Source organism: Vigna unguiculata, chromosome 11 (assembly GCF_037176805.1).
Source record: "Vigna unguiculata cultivar grain cowpea cultivar isolate G323 ecotype 2 chromosome 11, ASM3717680v1, whole genome shotgun sequence".
Lineage (NCBI taxonomy): Eukaryota > Viridiplantae > Streptophyta > Magnoliopsida > Fabales > Fabaceae > Vigna > Vigna unguiculata.
In genome coordinates, this window is record NC_140802.1 from 4,253,729 (window position 1) to 4,268,236 (window position 14,508).

General features: G+C 31.0%; 1 protein-coding gene and 1 pseudogene across 2 annotated transcripts; one reads left to right on the forward strand and one right to left on the reverse strand.

The window, feature by feature from the left end:
* Positions 1-8,593: 8,593 nt before the first annotated feature.
* Positions 8,594-12,053, forward strand: LOC114168506 (uncharacterized; annotated as a pseudogene). The gene is made up of 6 exons (XR_014986626.1): positions 8,594-8,910; positions 9,000-9,309; positions 9,422-9,470; positions 10,722-11,001; positions 11,224-11,302; positions 11,658-12,053. The product of XR_014986626.1 is annotated as an uncharacterized LOC114168506 (transcript).
* A 111-nt stretch (positions 12,054-12,164) lies between these two features.
* On the reverse strand, positions 12,165-13,906 carry LOC114168323 (putative 12-oxophytodienoate reductase 11). The gene is made up of 5 exons (XM_028053097.2): positions 13,745-13,906; positions 13,522-13,662; positions 13,281-13,408; positions 13,033-13,170; positions 12,165-12,912 (listed from the first exon to the last, which is right to left on the reverse strand). The coding sequence occupies exons 1-5, from the start codon at positions 13,813-13,815 to the stop codon at positions 12,320-12,322; spliced, it is 1,071 nt and encodes a 356-aa protein (XP_027908898.2). The 5' UTR covers positions 13,816-13,906; the 3' UTR covers positions 12,165-12,319.
* Between the last annotated feature and the right edge of the window lie 602 nt (positions 13,907-14,508).

Sequence of the window (14,508 nt, forward strand, 5' to 3'; positions counted from 1 at the left end):
AAGGATGGCACAATGAGGTTGTGTGTGGATTATCGTCAGCTTAACAAAATCACCATTAAAAACAAATACCCTCTACCAAGGATTGATGATTTGATGGATCAATTGAGAGGAGCTGTGGTATATTCCAAAATTGACTTAAAATCTGGTTATCATCATATTCGAGTCAAGGCGGAAGATATTCAAAAGACAGCTTTTAGGACAAGATACGGTCATTATGAGTACTTGGTAATGCCTTTTGGTGTGACCAATGCTCCTGCCATTTTTATGGATTATATGAACCGTATTTTTCATGAATTTTTGGATAAATTTGTGGTTGTTTTCATTGACGACATTTTAATTTATTCCAAAAATCATGAAGAACATGAGAGGCATTTGAGGATTGTGTTACAAATTCTAAGAGAGAGACAATTGTATGGAAAATGGTCAAAGTGTGAATTCTGGTTGAGAGAAGTTCAATTTTTGGGTCATGTGATATCACAAAATGGCATTGCAGTTGACCCCTCAAAGGTTCAAGCGGTATTGCTTTGAGAACAACCAAAGAATATCACAGAAATACGTAGTTTCTTAGGATTAACAGGCTACTATAGAAAATTCATTGAAGGATTTTCTAAATTAGCATTGCCTTTGACTAAGTTAACACGTAAGGGAAAACCTTTCGAATGGAATGAAGCATGTGAGTTTAGTTTTCAAGAATTGAAGAAAAAATTAACAACTGCACCTGTTTTAATCCTTCCTGACCCTACAAAAAATTTTGAGGTATATTGTGATGCATGTGGACAAGGATTAGGATGTGTGTTGATGCAAGAAAGAAAAGTTGTAGCTTATGCTTCACGACAACTCAAGCAACATGAGCTTAATTATCCTACACATGATTTAGAATTAGCTGCAGTGGTGTTTGCATTGAAAATATGGAGACATTACTTGTATGGAGCAAGGTTTGAAGTTTTTAGTGACCATAAAAGTTTGAAATACCTTTTTGATCAAAAAGAGCTAAACATGAGACAACGTAGATGGATGGAATTTCTTAAGGATTACGACTTTGAGTTGCAATATCACCCTGGGAAAGCAAATGTTGTTGCGGATGCTTTGAGTCGAAAGTCTATACATGCATCCATGATGATGGTGAAAGAATTGGATTTGATAGAATCATTTAGAGACTTGAACTTAGCTGTAAAACTTAGACCCAATAGCATATACTTAGGAATGTTAAAAATATCAAGTGAATTCTTAGAAGAAATAAAGAGAGCTCAAGAAAGAGATCAATTTTTGCAAGAAAAATTGATAGCAAAAGTTGAAGGAAAGGAATCTGAATTCCACAAAGATTCAAATGGAATCATTAAGTTTAGAGATAGAATTTGCATACCTGCAAAAGAAGAGTTGAGAAAGTTGATAATGGAGGAAGCTCATAAGAGTAGCTTAAGTATTCATCCGGGTACTACAAAGATGTATCAAGACTTAAAGAAAATGTTTTGGTGGTCTGGGATGAAGAAAGAAGTGGTGGAGTTTGTTGCACGTTGTCTAGTGTGTCAGAAAACAAAAGTTGAACATAGAAAGCCTTATGGGGAACTACAATCCTTAGATGTCCCAGAATGGAAATGGGAAAGCATATCCATGGATTTTGTGACAGGTTTACCAAAGACTGTGTCAGGTCATGATGCAATTTGGGTCATTGTGGATAGGTTAACAAAATCTGCTCACTTTCTACCTATTAACATTAGATTTTCCTTAGAAAAGTTAGCTCATTTGTACATAAAAGAAATTATCAAGCTGCATGGAGTACCTTCTAGTATAATTTCTGATAGAGACCCTCGTTTCACATCTAGATTTTGGGATAGCTTACAAAAAGCCTTGGGAACAAAAGTTAGGCTCAGTTCAGCTTATCACCCTCAAACTGATGGACAATCAGAAAGGACTATCCAATCTTTAGAAGACTTGTTGAGAGCCTGTGTTTTAGAACAAACTGAAAGTTGGGAGAAATTTCTACCACTTATAGAGTTCACTTATAACAACAGTTTCCACTCAAGCATAGGAATGGCTCCATATGAGGCTCTATATGGGAGAAGGTGTAGAACCCCGTTGTGTTGGTATGAGAATGGAAATTCCTTAGTTTTGGGTCCAGAGGTAATTCAACAAGCAACTGAGAAGATTAAAATGATCAGGGAAAAGATGAAAACTTCTCAAGATAGGCAGAAAAGTTACTATGATAAACGAAGGAAACCCCTTGAGTTTGAAGAAGGAGATCATGTTTTCTTGAAAGTTACACCTGTAACTGGGGTTGGTAGAGCTCTCAAATCTAGAAAACTTACACCTAAATTCATAGGTCCTTATCAAATCCTTAAAAGAATTGGTTCTGTCGCATATCAAATTGCTTTACCTCCAAACCTTTCAAAACTTCATAATGTTTTTCATGTGTCTCAACTTCGTAAATATATTCATGACCCTTTTCATGTGATAGAACCTAATATAGTACAAATACGAGAAAACCTTACTTATGATGTACTTCCTGTAAGGATTGGAGATCGAAGGATTAAACAACTTCGAGGAAAGGACATACCTTTGGTAAAGGTATTGTGGAGTCAACAAGATGAAGGTGATGCAACTTGGGAATTAGAAAGTAATATGAGAGAGATGTATCCCTATCTTTTTGCAACCACGTGAATTTCGGGGACGAAATTCCTAAAAGGAGGGGAGAAATGTAACATCCTTTTTTTTTTAATAAACTGTATTATTTATTTAAATAAAGCAATTAGAAAATCTTATGTTTTTACTAATAATGTAGTTTAAACAGTAAAAAATATATTTTATCATGTTTTTACTTATTGAAAATAACAACAAGAAAAAAAAACAAAACTAATAAAAAATATATATTTAAAAAAATATATTAGGTAAAAATATATTAATTAAAATATTATTAAATAGGTGTGTGTATTAAAAAAAAAAAACTTCAAAAGAGATAAGTAGATAAGGAAAAAAAAAAATAAGAAGAAGAAGATAAGAAGAACATGAGAAAAGATAAGAAAGAAGAAAAAAAAAGGATAAGAAGAGATAAACATTATCTCTTAATTAATGACACTAATGATGACTTTAGCACATGCATGGTGGCTTGGCTTATATATATATACACATATGAAATGAAGTTACGGGAAAGTGAAAGAGAAAGGAGAAAGAAGGAGAAAGAAAAAGAGAAAGAGAAAGGAAGGAGAGAGAGAAAGAAGAGAGAGAAAGAGAAAGAAGAAAGAGAAAGAGAAAGAGAAAGTAGAGAGGGAAAAAGAAAAATAGGGTAAGAAAGTTTAGAGCAAAGATTCAAAGAGATCCTAGTCCTCTTCAAAATATTATTGTGCCCTTCAATCAATAAGGTAAGGGGGAGTGAGGTTAAGCTCTTATATATTAATCTTGATAAGCTCATGGGTTTTATATTAATCTTTTATTTATTTTGACTCATATATTATTCTTTTTACTTTCATTTAACTTATTTTCATTTATTATCCTCTTATATTTATTTTATTTAATCTCCAATTATATACTGATCCTGTTTGTTTATTTATTTTATTAATCTCCAAATATGTATTGATCCTATTTATTTATTTTATTTTTTTATTTAATCTTTAGTTACGCACTGATCCTATTTATTTATTTTATTTTTTATTTATCTCCAGTTACGCACTGGTCCTATTTATTTATTTTATTTTATTTATCTCCAGTTACGCACTGGTCCTATTTATTTATTTTATTTTATTTATCTCCAGTTACGCACTGGTCCTATTTATTTATTTTATTTTTTTATTTAATCTTTAGTTACGCATTGATCCTATTTATTTATTTTATTTTTTATTTATCTCCAGTTACGCACTGGTCCTATTTATTTATTTTATTTTATTTATCTCCAATTACGCACTGGTCCTACTTATTTATTTTATTTTATTTATCTCCAGTTACGCACTGATCCTATTTATTTATTTTATTTTATTTATCTCGAGTTACGCACTGATCCTGTTTATTTATTTTATTTTATTTATCTCCAGTTACGCACTGGTCCTACTTATTTATTTTATTTATTTATCTCCAGTTACGCACTGGTCCTATTTATTTATTTTATTTTATTTTTATCTCCAGTTACGCACTGGTCCTATTTATTTATTTTATTTTTTTATTTAATCTTTAGTTACGCATTGATCCTATTTATTTATTTTATTTTTTATTTATCTCCAGTTACGCACTGGTCCTATTTATTTATTTTATTTTATTTATCTCCAATTACGCACTGGTCCTACTTATTTATTTTATTTTATTTAGCTCCAGTTACGCACTGGTCCTATTTATTTATTTTATTTTATTTATCTCGAGTTACACACTGATCCTGTTTATTTATTTTATTTTATCTCCAGTTATACACTGGTCCCATTTATTTATTTCAATAAATATATCTCCAGTTACGCACTGGTCCCGTTTAATTTATATTTTTGTTATTTTATTTATTTATAATGTTATAATCCTTACCTAATTATTTATTTAAAGTTCTTGCTTTGATTCTTATTTTATCATTATCTTATGATTAAAAAAAAAGTGAAGTGAAAGTAAATATTATTTTATTCAGTGAGCTTGATAGAAGAAAATTTCATGTACATTTTATCGTTGTTTTATATTCTTTGTGTATAGTTTATACAATGACATGACTTGATAGTCATCACATTTTATGACCTTTGAAAATATCCAAGAGTATGTCAGTTAAGTAAGAGTTAAGTCTGGTTTCAATAAGTTGAGATTAAACCAGTGTCAAAGTATTTGTATTTGGGAAGTCACAGTTTGGTACACTGCGGGATGAAAGGCAGGGACCATGGTGGGGTCTAAGGAAGTTTTACCAAGTAGGTGAATATCTGGATAGTTCAGAATAGCGCCCTGGACTAGGATATTCATAGGCCAAACTTGGGACTATCCGATACCTGCTCGGCATCGCCAAGGTTAGGTAGTGAGTATATATCTCTTTTGTGAGCCGATGAATGGCTAATATTCTCGAGAAAGAAATAATTATGATTGTACCAATGTTTTATGAGAAATACTCAACTACCTAATCACTTCCCAAAGTAACTTTTGATGTTCAGATTGGATCATCAGAAGTGAAATATGGATCCATATGTCTGGTAAAACAAGATTAAGTTTTGTGGTTGTAGGTCCAAATCTAGGCCCCCGATGTCTGCATTGTTTGTTGAGTTTATTAAGATTGATATTTAAGGCTTATAAAGACCTCACTCCTTTCATATTTTTCTTTCATATGTACCTGTCGCATGAGCAGAAGAGGAACCTGTTCAGTGAGAGTTGTTCGGGGTATTATTGGTGGATCTTCTGAAGATTGACTCATGGATGATTTCTATTAATATGTTTAGGAGATATTAAAAATATAGATAATCTTCTATTCTAATGTAGAACTCTTAATATTTTACAAATATATATTTTTGTAATATTTCGTGAACAATTATAAAGATGTAAAATATATATATGAATATGAAGTTATGTTCTCTCAAGGATAATCTTATGGAAAAAAAAATTAATTAATTCCACATCTTTTTATCAAATAATAATTTATTTAGTATAGTAGTCAGGGCGTCACATTGGGTGATAACCCCTTGCGTTTAGACTCTGCAGAGTTTAGAAACCAACATAGGTGCATACTTCCTTTAGAATTCTATATCAAGAGTATGATCCGGATATCGAGTCATAGTAACTTGCATTTTGTCTGCCCTCACATGATTTGAATGTTTACGAGTTAATTGTTAATAATCTGCTTTGTCTTGTACATGCTTTATAATATGTTAAAAATATTTTTACTAGCTTACCCTTTTGTTCTTTGTGTTCTTGTCTTGTTATCTCTTTTGCGATGATCACCTTATTGGTGGGAGCAGATGGGGCAAATCCTAATGGTAGATCTGATGGGGGCAGCGGTGCTGTTTAGCTGGACCCGTTTCTTGTGGCTCTTAGGAGAGATGTCTTGGCCCTAGAACCTTTATGAACTTTCTTGCTCTAGGAGCAACCTCTTTTGAAAAAATGTTAAATCTCTTTGGTCTTATGTTTGGTTTAAGGCATTGTGGCTTCACTTAAGTTTATTTCCAAGCAATGTTTATGGATGACTATAGGAGTGAATTCCTTAAGTATGTATTCTTCTGGTTGCTCTATTTATTTCTATATCTATGTGATGTTTTAATTCAGTAGAATTATTCTATTTAAATGGGATGTCACACTTTTAAAAACAAAAAATTGAAAAAACTCTAAATTACAATGATTAACTTTGTTTTACAATACTATCTCAACATACTTGATGTTGAAATATCTTTTAATCATTAAAAAAAGTCTATATTGGATAAAGATAAATTAATAATTTTAAACAAATTCAAAGTATATAAAAATGCAATAGTAAAAATAAATAAAAATATTTTAAACAATTAAATTTTTTTTAATTATATAGGATATGTCTTTTGTATCTATAATACAATAGAAATTTACACGAAAACTTATGAGGTTTTAAAAATTTACCAATACATCTTTACTAATAGGTTTAATCATGTCTTTCGTCCATATTTTCGTAGCAAAATCTCAATTTGGTCCCTCTATTTTTTTTTTCATCTTAATTTGTTTCCTATTTTGGATATTTAATCTCAATGTAGTCCTTTTCGTGAGTGGTACAATAACAACGTTAAATGGGATCACGTATCAGTTCCTCGATTTTTTAATTTTTTTTTTTAATTTTTTTTAAAAAATAAAAAAATTTGCCACGTGGACCAGTTACATTGCAGATGTGGAACAATCTCAATACCAAACTTTAACAAGGTAAGTGAAGTAAATAATCTCAATACCAAAAAAATTGACCCCAAACACATGGAACAAGTGATTTCAATGAATTGGTTTAGAGGAAAATGGTTTGAAGAATTACAACATTAAACACTTATCTATGTATGAATGATGATCATATGATTGATGTGTATGATTATACTTAATTTTTAAATATCTTTCTTAATGAATTAATGATGATTATAGTAGTAGCATAAGTTATAAATCATTCTTTGAGGATTTACTCATGAATATGATGATGTAGTTGTCATTTTAATACTTGAGTACGTTTTTAAGTGACATTCATTAAAAAAAAACACAAAGTCATAACGTACAACAATTTATTATAACTAAAGATGATCATTGATGTTATATTTTATACTTATTGAAATTTGGATAAAGAAGATGTAAATCAAAATAATCTAATTCTTACATTTTCTCACATTTTCTCGTGTAAAAATTCATATGCAAAAATTCACATGCATTAGATATAAGGTTCAAAGCCAAATACGATATTTTGTTTTGAAAAAGTTAATATATTATAAACTTAATTAAATTTGAAGTCCAAAATTTGTTTTATTGAATACTTATTAAACATTTTTGGTTTTTTAATTGAGTTTATATCACTTTATTTTTATGTTATTCGGATGATTATATTGTTTTATCCCTCTATTTAGTTTTCGCTACATGATTTTGTAATTTTATCATGTTTATCCACTTTTTAATTAATATTTTATTTTAAAATTAATGCAAATTTCTTATATAATAGTTCATATTAGAAAGAATAATAATATGATATTTTCTTTAACACAATATTTTCACCATACCAAGACTAAAACGTTCATACCAGACATGATCACGATGATAACAAAAGTCAAATTAACTCTTCAAATTTCTTATTATTTACTAATATTAATTTTTATTTATATTACTTTTTTTAGTATTAAAACACATGACTTGTTATTTTTTTTTTCATTTTACAACCAAATTAACTTCCAACCATATTTTGTTTTTATCATACTAACACGTGTCTTTAAATATATTAATTAATTAATAAAATAATACTTTTAATTTTGGATATAATCTAACAAAACTTAACTCTTTTTGTCGAATTACTTAATCCATCATTTACTCTCACCATGACTTTAAGTAGAGATGGATTGAATTAATTTGGGTTAAATTAAACGTAAATATTGAGTTTACAGAAATAAGAAACATCATCTAAGAATTTTTATATTTTATTGAAAAAGACCCCTATTCTAATAATATGGATATTTAAATAAACAAAAGTATTTTTTAATATAATATTATAATAAGATTATAAAATAGTTAGATATAAGTAAACTAATTTTAATAATTCTTTTACTCGCTTTAATAGGTATAATAAACTTTTGTTGTTCATCAATAAAAAAGTTTTCGATCTAATAAAAGAATATTATATTTTGTTAGAATTTATTACATTTTTTTTGTTGAATTATATGTTAACTAAGAATATTTATCATAAAGCACATATTTTTTAATTATATTTTTGTTTGAATTATATTTTTGTTAAATATGTACGTGAGAGCAGAACAATAATATTTTGACTTTATTTTTATTAATTTTAATTATTTTTTAATTTTGATTATTTTAGTAGTATAAAATAATAATTTAAAAATATTAAAATTTAAAATTGAATTACAATATTATTATTCATGAAAATATGTAATTTCCACGCACTCTCTGCGAAACACACCCTTAAGAAACTGCTCGGGATTCTGCGACAGAAAGTGTGATGGCTAAAGAAAACGATTACAGGATGGAATTTAGAAGCTACAGAGACGGCGCGTGGTACATGGGACGTGTTTTTCGTTGGAGGGAGAGATGCTGATAGTGTGGTGTTTCGACTTCCCCAGAGAATGCTACGATGCATTTGAAGCCTCTTAGTCCGGAGAATGTGAGCAGCTTCATCATTTCCAGAGTCGCTTCAGACCTCTGTCTAAACAGCTTCAAGATAGCGAGTGTGGTTCAGTCGCTAAAGGAACCAGAGTCTGCGCGTGTCAGCACTTCGCCCACGATGACCTTCGCTTCTACGACGCCGTCGTGGATGGGGTTAGTCTCTTACTTAGTTTGGGGAGAATAATGCAATGAACTTTTACATTTTTAATTAAATTAAATTGTTTCCTGTGTATCCTTCATAGGTGAAACAAAGAAAACATTCTTTGACAGAAAAAGAGAAATCATGCTTGTGCACCTTCATACTTCTCTGGTTGAGTGGGCCAAAAGAGGGAAATCTAACTGCTACAACAATTGAGGATATCTGCATAGTTCAATCTGAAGGAGAGTTAGATCCTGTATTGATTTCGTTTCTGGAGATGGCAAAGGGGAAAATCGATTTGTTTTCCTTCTGTTTCAGCATTAAAGGGAGTTTCTAGCATGGAAATGACACCAGAAGGGGACAGAAGCTTAGGCACTACTTGTGGGATTGGTTATTTTGAACTAATAGAAAAGGCAAATACTAAATGTTATTTTTTTCTTTTATGTAATCATGGATACTTTCCACTAACTTGTTGAATGTATTTTCAGAGCCTGACATGATATCTTACATCATATAACTCAACAGAAAAAACGACATGCTAAGAAGTCTGCTGCCAAAGTATTTTCACATGATGGTTTGTTTCTGTGTAAGAGTAGAATTAGGTTTGACTCACCGGGTTTTGCTTCAAAATCCATTTCATGTTTTCCAGATATTTTGATGGGTCTCCTCGTATGAGTGTCTGTCTAGTTCTGTCAGGGCTAAATCATAAACTGTCAAAATTACAGATAAACATTTAGGATCATATGATTTTACTTACTAGGCGTGCAAAATTGTGTCAAATTGTACATGACTGGTTACATGTAAGACTGTGTTTAAGTAAATTTCACATTGTCACATTGCCATTGTAAAATTGTTAAAATTACAATACAACTCATAATATGGTTAAAAAATGAACTCTTGGCCTATTTATTTTATGGTTAGATTGTAGACAACTTAAATGGAATGATTGTTATTAGGTTTGAAATGAAAAATGTAATCTATCTATTCTTGACAACTTGTGTTTTTATTCATTTAGGTTGTTTGTGTATCTGATCTTCTTCACTTTCTTTAATTTAAATTTTCTTTGCTCTTTACTTGTGCACTATCTTAGGTCTTTGTCAAAGAGTCTGCTACAATTCTCAACCTGATGAATTTCTTTATACAAATGCAACATTGTTTCATTTTTTTCTCTTTTCTCACGTTACGTCTGCAGTAATCTATATCCATTTCTATGGTCATGAATTTTGAACAATATGACATTCCTAGGTTTGTGTTTATCTGTCTCTTCCTACTTAAAATGTATAGTAATCTATATCCATTTCTACGGTCATGAATTATGAACAATATGACATTCCTAGTTTTGTGTTTATCTGCCTCTTCCTACTTAAAATGTAAGCCATGTTTGTTTTTTCTGACAGGGAAATGTTTTTCTTGTGAATCCTTATTTAATTTTTTGTACCTCTCTTTAAATACTTCTTATAGTTTGGGATCTTACTGTCCTGCTTTAAATTTTATAGTTAAATGATTCAAATCCTTGGGAGACCTTGTTTGACATTGTTAAATGCTTATTCGACATTCTTATGTTTCAATTTTTCTCTACCATTATACATGTTCGTATGACTAAAGAGATTGGAATATCTTCTAAATTTTATACAGTTTTATTTGTGTTAGAAGTCTCACATCGACCAAAAATAAGACCAATTTAGAGTATGTAAATAGGTGCAAACCTCACTTTACAAGTCGGTTTTATGGGTTTGAATAAAGTTTAAAGTCCACTTCTTAATAATTTGGTTTCGAATTTCTTCTTTTATTTGGTTTATAATCAGTTATTTTCTTTGATTTATAGTCAGTTGTGATGACATTGAAGATCGGAATCTTGAAGGAGCAAAAAATGCGTTTATGATACTGATTGCAAATATCGATGGATAATTATGTCCATTTACAGTTACACTGTTCTTGCAAAGGCATACTTCAATATCAGCTAGAGTGTTAATTTTTCCAAATTTGTCATCGGAGGTATATACCAGGGAGCCATTATATATTGGATTCTGAAAAAGAGTTTCAAGAGATGTGTGGCTTTCTGAATGAACCCAACTTCATCATAAGTTAACGTCTTCAAGTGGCAGGTTTTCTGTATGTATACTTCTTAAATATGATGTTTGCAGCTATAAGCAATCAATTTTCATTGTTGGTTCAATTGTGAAAAGTAAATGTCTGTGTGAATCTCTAAATGTTGAAACAGGGCTTGTTAATTCTTTAACTACAATGGCTACAAAATTCTGAATATATTAATATTTTGTATTTACTTTTACTATTTTAGAATTAATCTCTTCACTATTTTTTTCCAGGCCATGGGTGATACTTGAAAAGCTAGTGGGACTAAAAGAAATTAAATCATCATTAGGAACATTGGGGCATATATCAAAGGTATCTTATTGAATCACTTGTAAATATATATTTCCACACCTAAGATATTGAATACTCTAAATTGAACATCTTACGTCGATTAGAAATATAATTAAATTATAGTCACTAATGCAGTGAAAAGATATGGTTATGGTTCTTTTCGATGTTACACTATGGTTTTAGACGGGCTGACAGGGCAATCCATAGGTCTTGATCTACTTGGTCATCCCTAATTGTGATCCCTGATATTGTTAGCAAGGTGGCAGAGTACTAGTGCAACAGTAGTTGCACACCATTTTTAGAATCCTTAATAGTAACCCATGGCAGTTCTCGATATGTTTCTTCACTTGTTGGCTTAATGATTTTATCTTGGCAGAGTATATCACGAAAAGGAAAGAGTGGAGCAAGCAACGATTTGAAGGTTCTGCACTCAGGAACTGAAGAATTCAAGAGAGCTAGTGATATGAGGGATTTGTTTTTGGAATTTATTAGTCACCAAGGGGGACTACACAAGAGACTTGCACTTGAGGAGAGAAGGATATATGCTGATGAACAACTTACTTGTTCGGATTAAGGAAAGAGAGAAAAGAAAAAAGAAAGGGAAAGAGACTCGAAAAAGTTTTTCCTACTGATCTTACTGTAAATAGAACCATACTAGTAGGCTATGCACATGCTACTTTTCCCCTAAGATTCTTGTTGGGTTATTAAAGACAAGGTAAAATTATTTGAGAATTTTCAAATAAGTTTTTATACTAAAAATTCAGTGCTTGTTAGGGAATGCGTTAAGTCTTCAAATTTACACCTTTTCTGACAGTTTGTCACTTTCTAAGGCTGGGAAAGTGAGAGTATAGATTTATAGTTTTTACTTGTCAGAAAATGATAGTTTATAGCAAATTTATATGATTAAGTACTTGACTATTCTCTTACATTTTATTATTGGATGAAAACTGCAAATACAGATTAATCAACAACATTATTTGAACATCGAATCTTCAACCACAAAGTAAACCCTGACTTATATTTGATGTGATAACCTTATTAAGCAGTGGCTTCAAGATAAGGGTAGTCGGTGTAACCAACAATCGGATCTTGAGTGTAAAAGGTGTCTCTGTTGTATTTGTTGAGTGGTGCATCAACCTCAAATCTCTTAGGCAAATCTGGATTAGCCAAAAACAAACGACCATAAGCAACAAGATCTGTGTAGTTCTCAGTCACAGCTTTGTTCCCTTCTTCTCTGTTATAGCCTCCTGCAACAATGAAAGTGCCATTAAAGGCCTTCTTCATTGGTTCAAGAGTGTAAGGGCTTTCCACATTCTCCCCAGAAATGTTCCATCTTGGCTCAACCATGTGCAAGTACACCACACCATGTTTGTTCAGAGATTGGGCCATGTAGAGACCCAGTTCTTGAGGCTTCGAATCAACACATTCATTGTAATCTGAAAAAGGTGATAGTCTCACTCCAAGTCTGTCTGCTCCTATTTCTTCAACAACAGCTTCAACAACTTCTAATGCAAAGCGACACCGATTCTCCAATGATCCACCATACTTGTCTCTTCTGTCGTTAACTTGGTCTTTCAAAAACTGGTCTATCAGAAAACCATGTGCTCCATGAATCTCAACTCCATCAAAGCCTGTACCGTTACTACTTGTGGTTAGAAACTGAACAAGACCTTCATGATTATAGTATTTATATGGAACTCAACTCAGCTCTTGTGTTATTTATGATTTATATATACTAATTTAAAATATACCTGCTTCCATAGCATTCCTTGCAGCAATTCTGAAGTCATTGATAATAGAAGGAATTTCATCTGTCTCTAACGCTCTTGGTTGCATGCCATTACCAGATTTTAATGGCTTGTTGGTTGATGAAACTGGAGCTTCCCCATCTGGGTGCATAAAAAATGAATGAATATCTTATTGATTATATTCTATAAAATTGACCAAGAAATTGTAATGTAAAGCAGAAATAATAGAGGGAAGTTAATTATATACGTACCTTCCTCTGAAGCCCTTCCAACATGAACAATCTGACAGAAGAATATTCCACCTTTGGCATGAACAGCATCCACAACGGGTTTCCATGCTTCAATTTGCTCTCTTGACCATATACCAGGTGAGTTTGGGCTATATATGCAAATGACAAGTATCATCAAATGAGATGAATTTTGAACACAACAGAAAATAATAAAATATCAGACTTATGAGATATGTAGTAAATGAAAATAGAAATTACGTACTATTTAGAAGAGGGTGAAATACTGGTAGCTTCAGTAATGAGAAGACCACCCTTGGTAGCTCTTTGAGAGTAATATAGGATAGAATGTGGCTGAGGAACATTATTGTAAGCTCTTGCTCTATATAGTGGTGCCAAAACGATTCTGAAAATTCAAATGAATTGAAGTTTAAGTAACTTAAATGTCAATGTATTTGCATGTTTCTGAGAAGCAAGTAAAAAAGTACCTGTGGGAAATGTTGAATTTCCCCATCCTGTGAGGTGTAAGAAGAGGGATGACATGATTACTTTCACCCATTTTTGTGTGAACTTATATGTCTGGTACTTTTTCTTTCTCTGATGCTTTTCTCTGGTTGCTCTCTTTGTTCTGCTTAACTTTGATGGTTTTAATTCAGATTGAGTTGTGTATTTATAGATTTCGGGTGAAAGGAACAAAGTCACAATTGTCGATGTCCAATGATATATGATGTAAGGGAGTGCGTTAGATATTGTTAATTCTTAACACATAAATTCTCTTTGAAATGTTGATGCAATGATCAATAGAGTTTGTATAATTGGTCAACATATACATGAGGATAAGACGTAAGTGCGCACGTTATCTTTGACTTGCATTTGTACTTTCTGGACGGGTTCTTTTTTCAACACTTGGTAGTCATCAATTCTTTTTTTAGGTTTAACCATTTTTTTATTCTGATAATATTTTCAATTTCTTATAAATTTTTTTAATGTTTTTATTTTAGTATTTTTTTTGTTCAAATTTACAATGACTTGTGTGATGTTTTGTTACATTTTTTTAAACATAAATAACTTTGACTAGTGATATGTTATTTGATACTTATGTTAGAGGTTATTATCGTTTTTTTGTTTGAATTAAATTAGAAAAACAAAATATTGGCTTGATTTATAAAAGAATGGAAACAAGTTATGTTTAAGTATGATAAACTGGAAAACAAATTATCGTGACAAAAACTCAAATCTTTTTTTTTTATAT

Coding starts and splice junctions, on each gene's coding strand:
- LOC114168323 (XM_028053097.2), bottom strand. CDS start 13,815: ATGGGTGAAAGTAATCATGTCATCCCTCTTCTTACACCTCACAGGATG. Junction 13,409..13,521: donor ATTTCACCCTCTTCTAAATA/GTACGTAATTTC, acceptor TTGCATATATAG/CCCAAACTCACCTGGTATAT. Junction 12,913..13,032: donor AAGGAATGCTATGGAAGCAG/GTATATTTTAAA, acceptor GTAACGGTACAG/GCTTTGATGGAGTTGAGATT.